At 27.5% G+C, this 20,351-nt stretch overlaps 1 protein-coding gene across 3 annotated transcripts in view; it reads right to left on the reverse strand.

Annotated features, from left to right (window-relative positions):
* Positions 1-4,490: 4,490 nt before the first annotated feature.
* Positions 4,491-20,351, reverse strand: part of LOC107436315 (protocadherin Fat 3) — a 212,766-nt gene continuing 196,905 nt past the window's right edge. For 2 of the 3 annotated variants that reach the window (XM_016047974.3, XM_087161177.1), the window contains exons 59-66: positions 17,462-17,680; positions 15,895-15,983; positions 15,610-15,693; positions 15,431-15,499; positions 14,490-14,684; positions 11,339-11,500; positions 10,005-10,184; positions 4,491-6,047 (exon numbers count right to left, since the gene is read on the reverse strand). In XM_016047974.3, the coding sequence (XP_015903460.1) occupies positions 5,969-6,047; positions 10,005-10,184; positions 11,339-11,500; positions 14,490-14,684; positions 15,431-15,499; positions 15,610-15,693; positions 15,895-15,983; positions 17,462-17,680 (1,077 nt within the window). In that variant the 3' untranslated portion in view covers positions 4,491-5,968. Of the gene's footprint in view, positions 6,048-10,000; positions 10,185-11,338; positions 11,501-14,489; positions 14,685-15,430; positions 15,500-15,609; positions 15,694-15,894; positions 15,984-17,461; positions 17,681-20,351 lie in introns of all 3 variants that reach the window. The other variant, XM_087161178.1, reaches the window with a different exon arrangement.

Genomic DNA, 20,351 nt, shown 5'->3' on the forward strand with positions numbered 1-20,351 from the left:
TTCATTTTAGTTTTCAAAGTAAAATATAAAACGAAAAACTATTTGGCTTCTCATATATTTTTATGATGCAGCAAAATCTATAAAAACAACAGTGTTTTTAAAGCATCATGATACTATAATAAAGATGAGTATTGACTTTTTAAAAGTTCATATTTGATATTTATGTCTAAATCAATATGTTTGAAGTCACTTATAAGTTTCATGTATAGTTAGAAAAAGGTTCTTAAAGTGCTACTTTCATAACATGCTAACAGAGAACAGAATTTAACTTAACAATAAACTGGATATTTATGCAGTTTGACAGTTATGTTAAAGTATTATGTCTTGAATTTTATGCAAGTCTAAATCAATCAATTTCAAGTCCCTTATAAATTCTATCCGTTTGTCAAATATTTGATTTTAAATATTCAACTTTTCTAATATGTAAAAAAGAGAGCATAGATTATATTTAATAAAATTGGCATTCTGCATAAGATTATGTATATAAATTTGATAAATTTCTAGATAATTACAAGTATTTAATATACACTGAAAAAAAAGTAATGTCAAAATTACCATAATGTGGCGAAATTTACCGTATATCTGACTCTATGGGAACAGCAAAAAGTTCGATACTTTTTATTGAAGCCCTTTGATATCTATTTTGGTAAAATTAAGAAAAAGATATTTATGTAATGTATGATAAAATTTGATAAATCTGTTAAATTTGGCAATTTTAGCAAATTCACCTTTAAGTATGGCATAAAAACCGTTTATTTGGTTTGATTATTTTTATAGTTTTGTAATTCTTACTAAATATGTGGTCATAAGATTGAAAACCAGAATTTCTGATCAACTTTTATCGATCGGATGGAGAAACTACCTAATGAATGGCTTTAAACACCGTATTATATTTCAGTTTAATTAATCAGAAATATGGTTTTTTAAATGCTACCTCTTTATCTTACAGTATGGTAATTTAACCAGAAATTTTTTCTCCTCGTTGAAATAGGTTTTTAAACATTTAATTTTTTATAATATACGAAAACTAAGATTTTAATTATAAACTTGGCATTATGCATTCCATTCCGTATGTCTATATTTACTATTAAATTTCAACTTATTTAAGAAATTATTTTTTCAACATATTAGCTTTATAATATACTAACACGAGAACACTCCGTGTAACACTGCAATTGAAATTCTGCAATACATTATGTATCTCTAAACGATATATTTCACGTTAAAGTATTCAATTCCATTTCCTGAAGAAATAGGTTTTAAAACATTCGATTTTTCATTATATGATAATAAAGGAACAAATATTTCAACAATAAACTTGACATTATGCATTAAATTAAGCATGTCTAAGAGTTATAATTTTCAGTTACTCATAAGTTTTACTTTTTTAAAAAGAGGCTTTCAAATGTTCCATTTTATAATTATACTATTAATAAATAAGTAAAATTTATTAATTCAGCAACGTAAGAAGATAAAGTACACTCTCTGAATTAGATGTATCTCTCTATTTTAGATTGTATGTTTCCAAATAATATATTTTTTTGTCATTATAAATTTCTTCTGTCAGTCAAAAGTGGTTTTTAAATATTCTATTTTCAAAGTAAAGTAACAATGTAACCAAAGTACGACATTAAACTTGACATTCAGCAATAGATTTTGACTATAGAAATCGTCCTGAGGCCTTAACTAATTCAATAAACTATGTCATTTGTTGTTGTCGTAAGCCATTAAGGAAAGGGGTACGTTTGTTCTGGTTTTCCAGTGGCGCCATCTATGAACAAGAATGCGACTTCTGCAACACATATACATCACATCTGTTTCCTAGGGAGGACCAAATCATGTATCCATTCATTCACCCACTGATCAGATCATAACTTTTACCTGAATGAGAGAACGATCAATCTCCAATTTTGTACCCCCAGAGAAATAATTTGTTATGGAAACATGGAGGGCGTTATGATCCAACATTTAACATGCATCAGTAACCATTTATCTTCGAATGGCGAAATTCGAGCTTCCGTTCTGACAAACGGGATTACAGCTCAGCTTTTTCATTTATTATTATAATTTATTTATTTACATTAAAACACAGAAATTGAACTAGATTTCAATATTTTAAACTGGAACGTGTTTCTCTTAAGAAACAGGGCGCTTTTTTTAAAAAGGAGTGTCACTTAAAAGAGCACTTAAAGAGCACTATAAAATTCATAATTGATTACACAATACAAAAACAATTTAAATAACACAATTTGATGAAATATGTCAGTTACTTGGAATAAATTTAATGCAACGATAACATCATTACAACATAATACAACGATACATAATACAACGATAACATCATTGAAGCTGCATATCACTGAGCTTAAGTATTCTCTCAAGTTCCAGATTGTCTCGCTTCACTCCAAATCAAAGACAGTGCGTGTTGTCTCGATTCTAATTGAATTAATTATACAGCTGCTGTTAATATAATGACATCAAGCATATCATCTTTCAATTACAGATTGAATACAGAGAATGCTGAAGATACTGCTGATGAAATAAGTTGTTAAATGCATATTACAGTGAGGTTAATAAAGCAACTCGAGGTTAAAAGCAGTTGTAATATAATATTTCAAATGACATATTTTGGAATTCACAAATACTGCTCAATTGAAGAATCTGAAATTCATTCATTAGAAAATTCCAATTGAATTTACAATATTCAATGTATAAGATATCACTGAAAAAAAATTCAATACTGTATTACAAATGAGATAAAGGTGCAATTTGACTGTTGTTATTACAAAAAACATTTTAACTGTTGTTATTACAAAAAAAAATATAAACATTTTGTTACAAATATTAAAACAAAAAAAAACGAATCTAAAATTTAAATGTGTAATCATCTGATTAAATAAAATGTATTTCAATTATGAATTACACATTAATATTAGAAAAAAAAATTTTATTAAATAAAACTTATCGAAACAAAATTGTATTCGAAATTATTATTAATGCTTTCGAATTTTTAAAATAAAAATGTCTATTTTTATTTATTACTGCATGATTTTTGCTAACCTTTAAATGAATGATATAATAGTATTCAGTTACAATTAAAATACTAGTATTTACTAGTATATGACGAGTATATAATGAGTAATATCATGATTTACCTTGCATATCTGAGGTCAATGACTTCTACATAGTGGATAGTTAAAAAAATTATATTTCAAATTTAAAAGCAATTAATTAAAAATATCTAAAATAAATATTCTAATATAAATAATAAAAGTAATTTTAAAAAAAGAAAGCATACAAAAAAAATTAAAATGGAAAATTTTTCTGAGTCCCCCAAAGCAGAAAAATGAACTTTTTCTTCTTTCATAAAATTTCCCAATCTGATAATACCTTATTTTACAGTTGATAAATCCTGAGGAGTCCTGATAAGGTGAGAGCACTGAAAAGCCCTTTGTTATTGTTGAGCTGGTGGAATCCACCTGAATTCACAAAATCCGTGTCGTAGAAGCCCCTCTATCCACCTACTGATTCTAAATATCGATATCTCATATATATTATAAAAGAACATCAGTTATTTAGTTCTTCAATAGTATTCCAACGTATTCACAAAACTCTCAGAAAAAAGGCCCTTTCAAATGGAAATTAAAAGCTGTTTTATTTACAATTAATGATATTGAGATACCTTCTTTTACAGTTGATAAATCCTGAGGAGTCCTGATAAGGTGAGAGCACTGAAAAGCCCTTTGTTATTGTTGAGCTGGTGGAATCCACCTGAATTCACAAAATCCGTGTCGTAGAAGCCCCTCTATCCACCTACTGATTATAAATATCGATATCTCATACATATTATAAAAGAACATCAGTTATTTAGTTCTTGAGTTCTTCAATAGTATTCCAACCTATTCGAAAAACTCTCAGAAAAAAGGCCCATTAAAATGGAAATTAAAAGATGTTTTATTTACAATTAATGATATTGAGAACCTCTTTAAGCTTTATTGTTCACAAAATATTATTTTAAAGTGCTAAATAAACTATTTAAAAATTTGCGCAAATAAACCTTGTAACAGTGATGGTCATAAAATCTGAAATAAACTTCCAGAAGGGAGAAGTTGAATTTATCATTATTTGAGAACGCTTTCCACACTTGGTTTGCAGATGATGTTTCATTCTCGATTTCAGAGGGTTTCTTTAGACTTGTTTTGTTAAGGTCGTTCAATCTTGATATAAAAAGGCTGTCTATGCATGCTTAATGTGACTCTCACAACGCTTAAACTAGAACAGTTAAACGTAACATTGTTTCAAGCTTCTATATTCTAATCATTTATAAACATTATTAAGCATTGTAATAAAGGTTGTTGCTGATATTAAAATTAATCTTACACTGCTAGCTCAAATATTATCCCAAGTAATAGAAATATTTCACGTTCGTTTGTTTCTTTTCATGTAAATACTAGCAATAGTTAAATGCTTTGTAAATAAAAACACAAAAATTATATTCAAAATTTTATTTCATTATCCTAAGAAATATATATACAAACGACGTTTCTTATTTGACACATTTTCGTCATAAAAGACTTTTAATATACAAATTTCTATTAGTCTATAAATGCATCTTTCTTCCAATTATTTAAACTCACTGTACAAAGATGTGATACAAACATTGCTTCATTTCCTTAACAAAAAAACAGTTACTTATTAACAAAAGAGATTACTGTATGCGTAAGATGAAAAAATATTCAATAAATAAAGTATGTCAGATAAAGTGAAGCTGTAAAAATTTTTCTAAAAGTATTAAGTAATGGCCTTTTTTAACTAAACAGTTATAGTTTAGCAAGAAATGTATAAATACAATTGGAAAAATAAATCGTAAAAAATATAAATATCGTTCTGTAAATTAGAAAGTAGATTCCCTCACTAAGTTCTCTGTAAAATAGTAAAGTAGAAAATAAACACGAAAATATTTGGAGATATTAATAAAATATAAGTAACGGCCACGCTTTTTGTAATATAAATAATAATTGTGCAGTTATGTAGAATTTCAAATAATAAACAGTTTTTGCCATTACGTTATCTGTAAAATGCGGAAATAGTACAAAAAATAACTACTTCAGGCATGAAATATTAAGTAACGTTCCTGCTTTAAATATTGTTCTAATATATTTTTTTAATCATAAAACTAGTGAAAAAATTTTATATAACTTTCTAACAAAATTCAAACTGTGTTTTGTTATTAAAAAAAATTATTTCCTGACCTCAATATTTCAAAAAAATAATTGAAAACGAAATAATAAAATGTCCAATTCTTTTAAAACACGCTATCCAATCATACAATGTTTAACAAAAACAGACATGAAGACATATTAGAAAGCACATCAGCTCAGCGACAAAAATGGAATGTTTAGTAGAAAACAAAAGTAGTATAAACACACAATTCTTTACAAAAATTATTTTAAAAAATAAGCATAGCTTTGTGCACTACGATTTCTTTTGCAATCTATTTGCATTTTATCACCTAAAATATAGCATATCTGCTTCAGCTTTCTGCAGCAGATAGTTACATAAATTATTTTTTTTCTGCAAGGTTAGTAACACTTCAATATCTTTTTTTTAATAATAATAATAATAACATTTCTTTGTAGATATCACAAAATTTGAAACACTAAGTAAGAGTCTGTTTTCGTATTTCGTCGTTGAGGTATCCACAGTAGCAACATAGAGCTGATATCGACAATCAAGACTTGAGCAACTCGCGGTATACTGATGTAGTACTTTAAATACTATCTTAGGCTTTGAAAAGTTTTTGAATGCCCTGGCACTACAAAAATTGTCTTTGTCCACACCAAAATCTTGGATATGTCACAATAGTGTAGAAGCTATATGTGTGTTTGTGACACAGCTCTGTGTTGCATAGTCGAAATTGGCAATATTTTTAAATATTGGACGATTGTCCATTTGTAAAAAGCTTCTGTTATAATTCAGTGACTGGATTGGTGTTCCTTCTGGAGGACCAACTTGTGAATCTGGAAGCACCGGAGAATCCCGAGCCACTGAAAGAAAAAAAGAATTGCTTAAACGAAATATAAAACAGTTTAAAACAGCATGAAATCTCAACAAAAAAATCTCAATTGCAGTAAATTTAATATAAGACGCGATGGCTCATTGTAGAGAGAGTTCACCTTCTTATGAGCAGGGGTGATTGTGAGCCCAAGTCAAAATTTCGGCAAATATCTTGAGTTTAAAAAAAAAATTTTAAAAAAAATGTTTAAATTGAAAAAAAATTTAAACAAGGTTTTTTTTTCCTTTTTCTCAATATTTAGTTTACTTAAAATATATTTAAAATTTTACACATACCTATACCATTTACACAAACCTATGATGACCTGGAGAAGTAATTAAAATTTACAAATATGTCTTTCTTTTTTGAGTTTATGATTATAATCACTATTTACTGATAAAAAATGAATATTAATCATGAATATAAGCTTATAAAGTATCTCTCTGGCTCTCCTTTACAAAAAAATAAAATAAACTGTGTTTTTAAGTTCCACCTTCAAAAATTTGATTTCCGGAAACTTCTGTGATCAATGATTTTTTGAAACGTCTGGACCTTCGATCTCCGGAAACTTCCGGATCACTGTTAGCGAAAATTCCGGAAATCCGGATTTTTCAGGAGCACAATCAGTCCTGTATAAGGGAAACTAAGTTCGAATCCCAGCTGTGGCAGGTTGAAAAGAATTCTTCTCCCTGCCCTCTCCGATCACAGTGCTGACTTAAAAGTTTCTTCAATGGTAGACGAAACATGGGTTAGAATCCCCTTACCGTCGGACTAACCATGAGATGCTTCCGTGCTTTTCCTCTTCGTGTAAACAAAGGCGAGCAAGTTCCACCGAAAAGTCTTCCACTATTATAATTTTATTACTCGCAATTTTTTTTAAAAACACTGCAAACAAGAAAGCATATCTACCTAACAAAACGTAAAAAATTTAAACAATGTATGTTAATATTTCAACAATGTTTTAATTTCATATAATTATATTTTCAATACCAAGATCATCATTTCGTATCGTACCATATTTTTTTTAATAGAAAATAGTTTATGAAGCATTAACACATATATATCTATACTGAAGAATAATAATTTTAAAGTATGTTATCTTTCTTCCCAATAGCCCATTCATATTGAGCCTTATCCCTAAAGCAAAAAGTACTAATAGCAGAACAATTTGGAACAATTGTTCATTATTGAAAAACATCTCCTCTCCTTTCAATAATGACATTTCCCTTATTGATATAAAGCAGTGTAAAAAAGAAAATGTATTACTTACTTGAATTTAAAAAATCATATAATTTTCTTTATTTTATTCTTATTTTTGAACCGAATTTCTATTTTTGTATGAGCCCAATCGACGTGATGAAACATGCTATAGCGATATAAGTGTAAAATCACAAATTCGTATCGTGTATAGATATTGTATCGTCCATGTAAGAAATTGTTAGTTCATGAGTGCATACACACACAGACAAACACACGTCGTAAATATTAAAATATCTATTTACTTATAAAAGGAATGGATTTATAAAGACAGAATTAAAAGTATTCATAAATGTTTCAATATTAATTATTTTATAAAATGAAAGATTTCGTCATCTAAAAATTTTAATAATATATCTAGAAAGAGTTATTACCATTATTAATACAAATAATATTAGTATTCGAAAAAAATTTATTATAAATTATTAATTCAAATGATAGTAGTTTTCTTGAATACTCTCCGATCGTTTATAAATAATAAAAGTTAAAACTTTATTGCCTAGGTATAATTCTACTTCTTCACTGTAAAAATTTCTAGATCAAATTACGGTAAAATGTACCGACACTCAGGTTGCCGGTACATTATCCCGGAATCTATTTTAACCGGGACATAAAATAAAAAATCTGATATACCATTATTTTACAAGTAATAATTACCGCAAAATCACTGAATCCCTCTAATTAAATAGGTATTACTGTACAAATTACAGTACATTACGCTAAAAATGGATATTACCGATGATTCATCCAAAGGTGCCGGTACTTAATACTGTAATTTGATCAGGAATTTTTTACAATGTGGTAGCTTTAATTAGCATAATAAGCTTCGTTATTATTGATATTAAAATTATTATTCATTTCAATGAAAAAAATTTTAAATGATAGAAAATGAACCGTATTTAAATAATTAGTACAAAAGTATTGAAGTTTGAAGTAAGGTTATTAAATTCACAAAATTAATTCTTTGCCAGAAACTTTAATAAAACATTTAATGTGACTGGTTAAAACAGAATACATTACATACGCAACACATATTACTAAACCCTTTCCTTTAATTTTAATTTCCTCGTTCTAACTTCGAAACTTAAATTTGGTTTGGGAAGTTCATTCATGAATTAAGCAAGTGATTTAAATAGTTAACAAAGGTGAGAAATAAAATATATTCATTGAACCGTTAAGCCAGTTTTCCTTTATTTCGATTTAAAAGCGAACTCTAACATAAACTTTCCCTTCTTCTTAGAAACAGAACAAAATCCCTGAGATATTTGACAGAATATTTAATCTTTGTTGCACTATCGCAAAAGGGTAAACTGACTTTTTTTGACTTTCTCCAAATTTGTTTCTTTGACTGTTCAAATAACATTACTATTTAAATTTCAGATAAAAGTTAAGTAATCCCTTGTTCTGCTTCATCAAATGTTTAAAAACAATGAAAAAGCTTCTGTGAATGAAGTATTATCATTGTAGATTAGGAAAAGGGATTTAGATACGTTGTTACTATATTTATGATCCGTTGTGCAAATTCAAAAACCAGACATCGCTTAAGTATGTCTCGATATTTAAATTAAAGTTTGCGCAAAATTGTTGATACAAGTTAATTATAAAATAAATTTATGCAGTTGAAAACTATTTAAAGAAACTCTTGAATCAAGATTATTGTGAATGACAAAAACAATTTTCTCTTATTCTGCGAGTAAACGTTATAGAGCATAAGTTCTTGGCTAACTATTTAAAACAAATTTTAATAGTGAAGAAGATGCTAATGCTAAGCAGTTTAGAAATAATTTAAATAAAAAAATTCAAAATATTTTCGAAAACTTTCATTAAAATTGTTTACAAACTCGAAATGAAAAAAAAAAAAATTATGCATATTATTTCTTTGTTATCTTCTCCTCTTAGTCAATATTTGTTCTGTTGTTGCTGAGATTAGTATATTTTACATTATCTTTCTCATGGTCCAATGCTTTTATATAATATCATTTAACTACCAAATAACATTATATTTTGACATTAATTGTTTTCGTAGTAAATCATCAAATTTGAAGTTCTTACAATCACTCGTTTATTTCATTGCGATCGAAATGAGAGTAAAATTATAGCCATCAATCATTGATTTTCCGCCCATTTTAAACTGTTGCCTTTAATAATACTCAATTTGAACTAATGAAAATTGAATCTCAAACTCTATTTTTAAAATATTCTAATTACTTTATATTTATAAAAATATTTTATTCATGAGTGAGTACTCATGGCATATGTTACGTAACTATTAGATGTTAAAACGTAGGGAGTTACATAATCGTATTAATAAAGTTGCAGTACCCTTATGTTGAATTAAAAATGCATAATTTTCGAAATATATTTTCATAATTATTATTATTACTATCAGATTTTCATATCATATGTTTTAGGAATATTTAATGTCTTACAAATATACTTATTACTAATAATATTATAAGTTTCTTTTACTTTAGCACATAAATTTTATAACAAATTATACAAAAAAAAAAAAAAAAAAAAAAAAAAAAAAACGTTAAGATAGGTTAGGAATTTAAAATAAAATAATAAATGCAAATAAAATAGTTAAAAATAAAATCAAATAAGAAAAACAAAATAAAATCAAATAGGAAAAACAAAATAAAATAAAATAAGAAAAACAAAATAAAATAAAATGAAAATGACATCTACCTACATGGAGTCCGCTCCATCCCTCATATCATACCACTGATTATCGTTTTTATTATATTTTTCAAATTTAGGACTGGCATTTGAAGGATTAAGCGATGAGGCGCCATCTGGTGGCATTTGTTGTCTAGATCTTCTATTATTTCTCTTCATTGACTGGTTATCGAGGCTATCATTGTAGTCAGGCCTGAAATAATGCAAAAACATTTGTGTTTAAAGTCAACCCGCAAGAAATATAAGATTTATTAGTTATTAATCCTAAAAGTTAATTGATTACTTATAAGTAATTTATTAAAAATGAACCATTGGTGTCACTGTAGAAAAGTCAATTCTACATTTTATTAGTTTTGTCAGAGAAACAAGCCAATACATTCCTGTCAAATAAGAAAAAGTGCCAAATGATCTTACATTCACTTCATCTATTTCAACATACATTTCTCTATTAAATCTGAAGTATTTAAACGACAGTAAAATATATGAAGAGTTTCTACTCTAATGCTAGAGCATATAAAATACTACTCATTTTTATTTTTATCTTTGCGCTCCATAATGGCTGTAGTCTGGCCCAAACGATTTTAGAGCCACGCTACAGCAAAATCTTAACAGTTAGATTGAAGAATTGAAGAGGTTATCGAGTTTTCATTCTTTTTAAATTGAATTTATAAAGTTTTCCATAATTGTTTAGCCATTTGTTTTATTGCAGTTCCATGAAATGTTGATTCGCTAAAGATGTCGTTTGTTAATGAAGAAAAAAATATCTTTTGCTAAATAAAATTGCGATAAATTCTGATATTAATATTTTAATTTCTTACTATCTTTCTTGTTCTTAGCTATATTTCTATGTATAATAAAATACATATATATAAGGGTGACATGCACTATTCATCATTTTAAACTAAAAAATAAATGTTGAAAAGCTTTATTATTGAAGTTTTTTTTTCTGCATTTATAGCAGAATTTATTTTATGAGGGATTGAAATAATCAACAATAAATAAAAATATGCCAAAAGTATTTTTCCGTATTATAGAATCATGAACTATAATACTGAAAGACGATTCACTCTGACATATTTATAATAGAATATGGTAATAAGCACCTGGCCTCCGCAACACGCTCCCTAACCACCGGAAGCATTATATTCGAGTTAATTTCAATTCCCTAAAACGCTATAGGAAAAAGTTAAGTGCTGTTAGACACACAGTTCTTACCACAGGAAATCGTACTCAAGCTACAGAATAAACCTCAATAATCTTACAGTTTTTTCTACGACAGTATATTAAAAGCGTAGCATATATAGGAATAAAAAAGGAAGGAAATGCTTTATGGATAATAAAACTTACACTGAAAGGTCTCCGTTTGCGTAAGCAGCTTTGATGTTGTCAACTGTACCATTCGGCGTACTTCGACTACCGTATGGATTACCTAACGTTTTTCCCATAAGTGGATTTTTGATATTATACAACCGCTGCTGCTCCCAGGAAGTGTGTCTTCGTCGGACTTTCCTACAATTAAAAAACGTCATTAAAATAAAACTAAAAATTGCAAATCATTTTTGTGATATCTGTAAGTTTTTACTTATATTAAAATTGGGTTAACTAATGGAATCTTTTAAAGAAACTATTTTTTCTACCATTGATCTTGTTAGAAATTTAAAAAAAGTAAAGTCCACTTTTTTGTAACATTTTTTTTCGTATATGGCACATTTGTATGCATCTGTAAAGAAAAAAAAAGTATTAAAAATTAAACTGTATTTTGTAATTCAGTTAAAACTTCAAAACTTCTTCCATTCAGTTATGTGCGTTAAGTTTCGAGAAATTAATGAATAATTTAAACTTTTTTGTGAGATTTTACCAAATTTTTTGAGGTATGTACAATAACAAAAATGGACTTAAATATTGTTTTTGATTTAACTGATAATAATACGCTTAATAACTAATAAAATTTTGTTTATTTTATATGAAAGTTGCAATACTTTAGTTTGTCTTTGATTTTATGCCGCATTTGGAAAAAAATAAAAGGAATCTAAGTCTAAATGCAATTATTTTTTTAAATTTAAATTTTGCGCATATTTTAAATATTGCGCAGTTATATTTGCACTTTATTGATACGCTTATATTATTCAGTTAATATATCATTCAGTTACTCCTTATATAACAAAACTAAATCATATCTTGTTTTCTTATTAACATCGATATTTTCTTATTAACATTTTTCGCAATATGAAATAATGTTTAATAGTCTTGTTTTTAAGTAATAAAATAATATTTCAAATTTAAATTTTTCTTTATTTTTCAATTTCAAGATTTCAAGTTATTATTAGACTCAAATTTTCGAGAATTGAATAGACGTACATAAGAAATATTTATGGTACATATTATTTTCTTTTAAAAAATGTCTAACAATTTCTTCTATTTACTTGCATCAAATGATATAAAATTTAATCAAAGCATAAGATCATACTAAAAACAATTTTGTCAATAAATTTAATTTAAAATTTAAATCAAGTTTCAATTCATTTAACTCATCATTACTCCAACAAACTACTAAATTCTTATTCTAACCTAAGTAAATATAAGTGTGCATCTGGGGAAAAAAACAGTTCTTTACTTTAATATTGCAACACTTTTAAGCATTTTAACCAAAAAAACTATTTTGTAATAAGTTAGATTGAACAAAAACTATTTTTAAAGATAACTATCGAAATTAGTCGTAAAGAAAAGAAAAAAGGCACTGGATTAATGGCTCATACTCAAAAGATCCTTCTAAAATAAATCAATTACCACAAAAGAATTCTTTGTTTTAAGCCATTTTTCAATAACTTAATTACCGTCATCTAAAACCAGATCTACGAAATTTTAGGAATTTTACTTCCATTAAAAGTCTAGACACAAAGTTAGCATCGATTTCCTAATCATAGAATTCTGACATTTTCAATCGAACAACTAATATATAATTTTCACTTTTCGCAACATGAATTAATAAAGTTGTTTCATACTATATTATCGAAAAATAGAATTTTTGGTAGAAGAATAGTAAAAACTCTTGAGAAAACTACAAATAAAAATTTCCTTATCATTATCGCTGATTTATTGCAATAATTCGTTTCAAGGAATATCTGAAATTTAAAAAAGCAAGTAAATATTGTAAGTGAAAAACTATTGACGAAATTCACATCGGTGGAATCAATTTCATATTCATTTGATTTATATAAAAAGGTATTTGAATTTTTCCCTGGAAATCCATAAAACAAAATTATATCATTTAAAAGAATTATTTCATTTAAATGGGGGAAATATATCTAGTTTTTTAGCACTAAAACAGGTTCTTCATCATAAAATTGAAATATAGATATTATTTGTGCACTTTTCGCACTATTTAGCTTTATTCTGAAATAGTTGGAGAAAATTTGTTCTGATATTCTTAATAGTATTATAAATTTAAATTCAATTGAATATAAAATTTCTAAGTAATAAAATTATAAGTTAACTTATAAGAAATAAATAAAAATGGTATTGAAATATACTGTTTCTAAAAGTTCATAAAATAAATTTGAATTAAGTGAATCGAATATTTAGAAATAAATAATTTCATTTATTGATAAAAATACATTCTGTATTTTGATACTGAAAAAAGGTCATCATGACAGAACTGAAAAGGACATTATTTGTGCCTTTTGTGATATTATTTGTGCACTTTTCGCGTTCTTAGCTTTATTCTGAAGTAGTTTGTGAAAATGTGTACTAACATTTAGTTTTTTTGTCTTGACTAAATTTAAATATAAAAAAACACCGCAATAATATTTATTGTTCAAACGCATGTAAGAAATATTTTGTTTTTCTCCGAAATCGCTTAACAAATTAAATTAATTAGCAAAGTACAACACTACTAGATTACAAATTGACTCAAAACGCTCGATGTAATTTTTTGTTTTTGCTGTTATTGTCTTGTCTATGAGAGTGCTAAAACGTACAAAAATTTGGAGGAAGAGTTTTGTAAGTTTTTGCGCCCAACGACTGTATAAGATGTCCTCTGGTGGTGAGACGAGTTTAAACAATTAATCTAGAATAACCTGGCAGATGAAAAGGTGTTTTGGCGTTAATTGGGCAATAAGGTAGAATCTGGTGGTCTTGTCTGGAGGTATCTTCACGTCCCTAAAGTGTCGTGTCCGGTGTCTGGACAGTTAAGATTTTGAATGAAAGGTTTTTATAAAGAGTTCTTGAAAAGTCTGCCCTTGGCGATTGCATTTGCCCCTGCTAAATGCGTTTTTTTGTTTAATTTAAATTTTGTTTCTTATTGTAATCGAGTTATATTTTTTCGTTTTTTTTTTTTCATATTTTATACTTTGTCATTCAGTTTTGCATTCATTGCCTATTCATTCAGGTGTGAAATATCCAATAATTTCTTACTTCGCAGTTTAATTTTCACCGTTATATACAATGCAGAATGTTCAGTTTAGTCGTAAGATATGCATAAATAGTTTTAGTCATTTACCTTTTCTTGCAAGATGAACAAAGAAGAGCGATTCCTAGTACTGCTCCAAGGAAAATAACACTGCTCAATGCAATGATTGCGATTTCCGTTGTTCCCATTTGGCTTATCTTTTCTTGAACAGAAACACCTTGTATTCTCTGAATATTAAAGTTGTCCAAATTTGAAACTATTAATTCAGAACGCTGCTCCAGAGAACTGTGAAAATGGGAAAAAATTTGTTAATAATACATAATAAAAATAAGTGTATTTACCAAAAAATTTTCTTACTTAAATAAATAATCACAGAAACTAAATCAATAAGATATTACCTGATTAAAAACTTCATTCACTTCAAAAATATATAAAAACCAATGTTTCAAGTGCCTCAAAAATCAGACAAACTAGACGCCCTTAAAAATTTAGACTTAATGAACACGATATGTCCATTATCAAGAATTCGATAAATCATCTATTGCAGGGCATTGTTGGAATATTAGGCATAAATTCAATTTCGACAATTTAAAAATCGTTTCCACCACACTCACATCAGCTCATCTTGATTCCCTGGAATCATTTTCCATTCATGGGATTTCCGTGTTGTTAACGACATTAGTTCTTCCATATAGCACGCAAAAATGCATTTTACCCTGAATTGCACCTCTCTGCCAATCTGGTCTTTCTTCTTTTGTTTTTCATCTTTTTTCTCTCTCTCAGCTACTGTGATTTCTCTAGTTTTGTTTCTCACCTTTATATTTTCCTTTTTCGTTCTGCACATTTACGTTTTTTATTTCAAATCACTTTTGTTCTTCTCATTCACGTCCTGGAATCTGGGCACCTATTTTTGAAGCACTTGGAATGATTCGGGTATTGTTTTCTATTTATATATTTTTGAAGTGAATTAAGTTTTCAATCAAATAATTTTTCTTTATACTGCTATTTTCAGTACTTTTAAGAATACTCACTTCAGCAGAGTTTCAGTATCAACAATATCATTGGTGTCTCGATGTACAGCGTATAAGAAGAGGTCGGTACTGCAAAAATGAAAAATATTTTATTGAATACTTTTTTTATCAGTTCCCGTTACAATAATGTGCTGAATTTCTCTATGCATTTTTTTTAAGTTTTAAAACAAAAACGGTACCTTTCTCTATCTTCATATTCTCCTTCGTGATGTGGTTCTAATTTCGCCATTTTAACATCGTAACCAGTTAAATTGCTCAAGTAACTGAAAAGAAAAAATTCCAATTAGGTAAAGATGTTTTTCTAAAAAAATAATTATTATTATTTTTAACTTATCATAAGAGTCTAACTTGTTGAGTTTATTTAAAAAGTAAAATATTTTCAATCTCTGGCAAAATTTTTTGCGCTTTTGTCAGCCCTAGTAATGAATAAGATGAACTAAAAGCGAATACCAAAGAAAAAGTACCTCAATATCTTTTCAACATGTTGCTCAATTGCTAGCGGCGTTCTTCCAGCAACAAATAGTACCAATTTCGTTTCGGGTAATACATACACCTAAAATAAAGATAATATATAACTAAAGTTTCATAATATATTATAAAAAAAATGAACTTAACATATTTGATAGATAAGTAAAATAACATGAAAAATTTTAAATATTTCGTTATACAAAAGATTAATTCAGTACAGAGTATTTTTTTTAATGTCCAGAAGAGACGAGGAACTATGATATTAGGAAGGGATTTCTTATATTACGAAGGATTTTTAGGTCCCAAAAGGAATTTCTTGGAGTGATAAATAAATATATCTTTTCAAAAACTAATTATGCGCTTCTGTAACGCAGTCAGTTAGAACAAACCTAACGTATTGTTGAAAAAGGAAATTTATGGGTCTGAGCATATACTCGAAGAATTTAAGCAGCATATTTATAACTGTCCTTTCACTTGTACATGCGTAGCATGATGAGCGTAAAGACTTTAAAGTGACGTACAGAAAGTTTTGAAAATTTTGAATTTAATGGGATGGTCACTTCAACAAAATTAAATCTAAATATTAATACTGACAACCGCTTATTCCTAGCTGAAAATTATAGTACTTAAAGTAGCATAATAAATGTTAGAAACAAATGTTAGCAAACTTTTCTTCAATTTAATTAGTACTAAATGCATAATCGAATGACCTATGTTTTTTTATGTATTTGAATCATTCTTGTGTCATAGTGGTAAAACATTTTCAAATCACATTGTTTTAACTTCAAAAATAACTCTTTAAGTTTACATTTTGTTAACACAAAGAAAAAATATTACTGAAAAAATTTATAAATTGACAGCTAAGTTATTTAATTCTTGAATGATAAGCAGTTTTTTATCTGTATGATAAAAGCAAATATTAAATGATATAAAATACCTAGATATTTTATGAATCAGCTAAAAAAAATCAAAAGACCTCACCGAAAATAGCCCAAAAGAAATAAACGTTGCCCAGTGGCCTTCAAACTAAGAATCTCAATACCTTGAAGTTCATTCCTTTAAGCCCGAAAATGGCTACAAGTTCTACAATTTGAGTTTTTCAGTGAGTGTGCATGGAGTGTTTTTGACAGTAATGTCCTGGTGTTTAAATTTTTCGTCAGTCACTGATGTCTTTGTAAATGCACTATCAAACTAAGCTTTCTGTTTAACAAATTGATTTGGTTTGTTGAATGGTACTCAATGAAAAGTTTTCATATTTTAGCACTTCTGATGGTTGGATAAAAAAAATCTGCTTTTAGATATAAATTATAAACTAATGATGAATTTCTTTTTCTACTAGTTTGCCTTATATCTAAATATTCCATAAAATATTTAATTTCTATACTATCCATAACTTCACGTATTTCTGTTATCATAAAGAAAATCAATTTCTGTTAAATGCTTACAAATATCCAGCAAGCATATAAACGATTTCAATAAATTAAATTACATTGGTGGAATCAGTTATAAAACAATCACGCTGCATCCTTAACAAAACTTTAAAATAATAATGGAAATACTTACAAAAACATTAGCAACTGCTGAATGTCCATTTTCACTTCCTTCACGATCTGTTGCTTTCACATCAAATCCATAAATTCGGCCACCATCGAGGGCAAATGTTATCATTGACCGAACTACGCCAGATACAGGATCAATGTGGAATTTGGTGGATGCATCTTCCGGTTTGCGTATGATCTCATAACGAATGGCACTGTTGTATCCCACATCCAAATCTTTAGCCTAAAGAAATAAATATTAAATAAACGGTTTGCGTATGATCTCATAACGGATGGCACTGTTGTATTCCACATCCAAATCTTTAGCCTAAAAAAATAAATATTAAATAAAGAATTTTCAGAAAATGCACAATTGGATGTTTGCAAGTATCGTAGGTAAATCACGTCATTTGTCGATTCGAAAGTCATTCATGTTTGACACACACTTGACGTCACTTAAATGTATCCAATTAAATCAGATTTATGTCACATGATTGGGCTTAATTACTTCACTTCTTCTTGAGTTGCAATCTTTCAATTATGAATTTAATTTAAATAAATCTAAGGGAATAATATAATTCTGAATTTTAGTTTGTATGCTTTAAAAATAATTTTCATTTAAGTTAAAAACACATTACGGATCAAAGTAAAATCTTTAATTATTAAGAGTTTTTGAGTATTGCATGTTGATGCATAATGAATTTACCTCTAAAAAGATACAAAATTTTCGGCAGTGCATATTAGAAATTGACTAGAATTTTCATAAATTTAAGATTAATTTTTTTTCTTTACAAAATTACTATACGTTTTCAATTGAAGGTATTTCATAGAAAATTTCGTGACTGATATTCTAGTATTTAAAGAAAGAAAAATTGTTCTTAATGCATCATAACTTTTGTATTAAATTCATTGTTAAACGCGTAACTTGAACAGATAAATAAACTAAACGATTTAAGTAGGATTTTATGATGAAACAAGTTCAGGGGCATCAGTAAAACTCATTTTAAGATTTTCTTAAATATGCAATTTTTTTCAAAAACCATATTTCGTAAGCTTTGAAGATTTTTGAGTAGAAACTTTTTAATTATTTTGAAGACCAAATCCCACTGTGACCATCATATTTTGGTAGAACATTACACGTTTGTAGATGACATGAGTTATTTTCTAAATAAAATGAATTCACTAAACAGTTTGAAGGTGTTTAGCATACTTTGTAAGCCTATTTCTTAACAAAAAATTTCTCGATTCATTCCGAAGGATTTCTGTAGGTTTCCTATTCGAAATTAAAACTTTAGACAATACTTCTAGATAAGCAAATGGTTCTAGATAAGCAAATGGCTCAAAAAGCATTTTGAACAGTTTCAAATTTTCTCCGGTTTCTTTTTTAAAGATTTTTTTCTGTTGGAACATTAAAGAAACTTCGGCTTTGAAGCAACATTCTCCAATATCTTTTATTATGGATTCTGTTAGGATAAATCAGAGCTAATATTAGACAAAAATCTAATCCTGTAGTCCGATTATTTTATGTTTTTAATTCTGGCTAAAACAATGATAATGATAGTCCTTAAGTTTTGAAATGAATGAAGACCTAATTATTTATTAAGTATTTTAAAATTAAAACCAAAATAAACGTTTATTATAATTTTTTTTCTTTTACATTGCGCCGTTAAACCACAGTTTCATTCACTACGTTAATTTGAAAAAATTTCTTCTAATACTATTCTTATAGCTTCCTTAAATACTTGTGGACATTTACAGGGTGCGTAGCCAAATTATTCAACAAAAAATAAGCACCTTTTAAGCACTTTTCAAGCACTCAAATAATATTTTTAAACACTTTTAAAAAATATAATAATTAAGCAGGGTTGGAAAGTTTTTGACAATTGACGGTTTTATCTGGTTTAAATCGTTATGTCAAAAAAAAACTTTTTCGCACTGTTTTTGGCAATTGTCAAAATTTTTGAATCATGTAAATCGAATGGCGTTTTCATACGCTACGGACTGATGATGCCCCGAAATACATTGAGGTTGAATTAATTGAGAAAACGTTGAATTTAACAATGTAAATAGTGTCTTTCTGCATAATTCGTAGCGAAATTCAGCATGGGAAAGGAAAAATCTCATTTTAGAATAGGGAAAATTAAGCACTTTTTAAAAACTACCACTGAAAAAAGCACCTTTAAGGACTTTTAAAAAACAAAAATCGAAAATAAGCAACTTTAAACACTTTTTAAAAATGCTACGCACCTTGATTTAATTACAAATTTAAGTAATATATGTATTAATAAACCCAAACTTAATTTAAGCGCAGATAAATCAATAGTTTTAAGCAATTTAAAAAAAAATAAAAATCTTTAAGCAGTTTCTAACTCTAATTAGAAAAATACATTTTAATTTAACTGTTAAAATTGTCGCACATATTTTCGATCAAGATATTTTAAAATATTTTTTATTCAAAATACTGTGTTGTGTTTAAAAAGTATACAAGATATTCAACATGCAAAGATAAGATGTTTTCGCAAGAAGAAACCTGATACCTGTGTCAAATATTCAATGCACATAAAAAAGGAGAAATGCATTTTACTTCATATCTCCCGCCCTATCATCTTACAGATATATTGAGAGCAAAAACCTTTCTGACATTAAAGCGAAAACTTTGAAAACCATTTAAAAAAAAGAAACCTTTTTTCGAGGGAGTAAGCCATTAGATATTTTTGATGTTTATATTTAAGTATTTTGTATGCAGTATATTCAATCTTAACTGTTTGGATATTAGTTATAGGTAGTTGTAGTAGTATATCTCAGTAGTTTGTTAGAATAATGACGAGTTAAATGAATTGAAACTTGATTTAAGTTTTAAATTATACTTATTCAGAAAAAAGGTTGAAAACACGGAAAATAATGAAGACAAGTTA

Source organism: Parasteatoda tepidariorum, chromosome 4 (assembly GCF_982258835.1).
Source record: "Parasteatoda tepidariorum strain Cologne lab strain chromosome 4, Ptep-v5.0, whole genome shotgun sequence".
NCBI classification, from domain to species: Eukaryota; Metazoa; Arthropoda; class Arachnida; order Araneae; family Theridiidae; genus Parasteatoda; species Parasteatoda tepidariorum.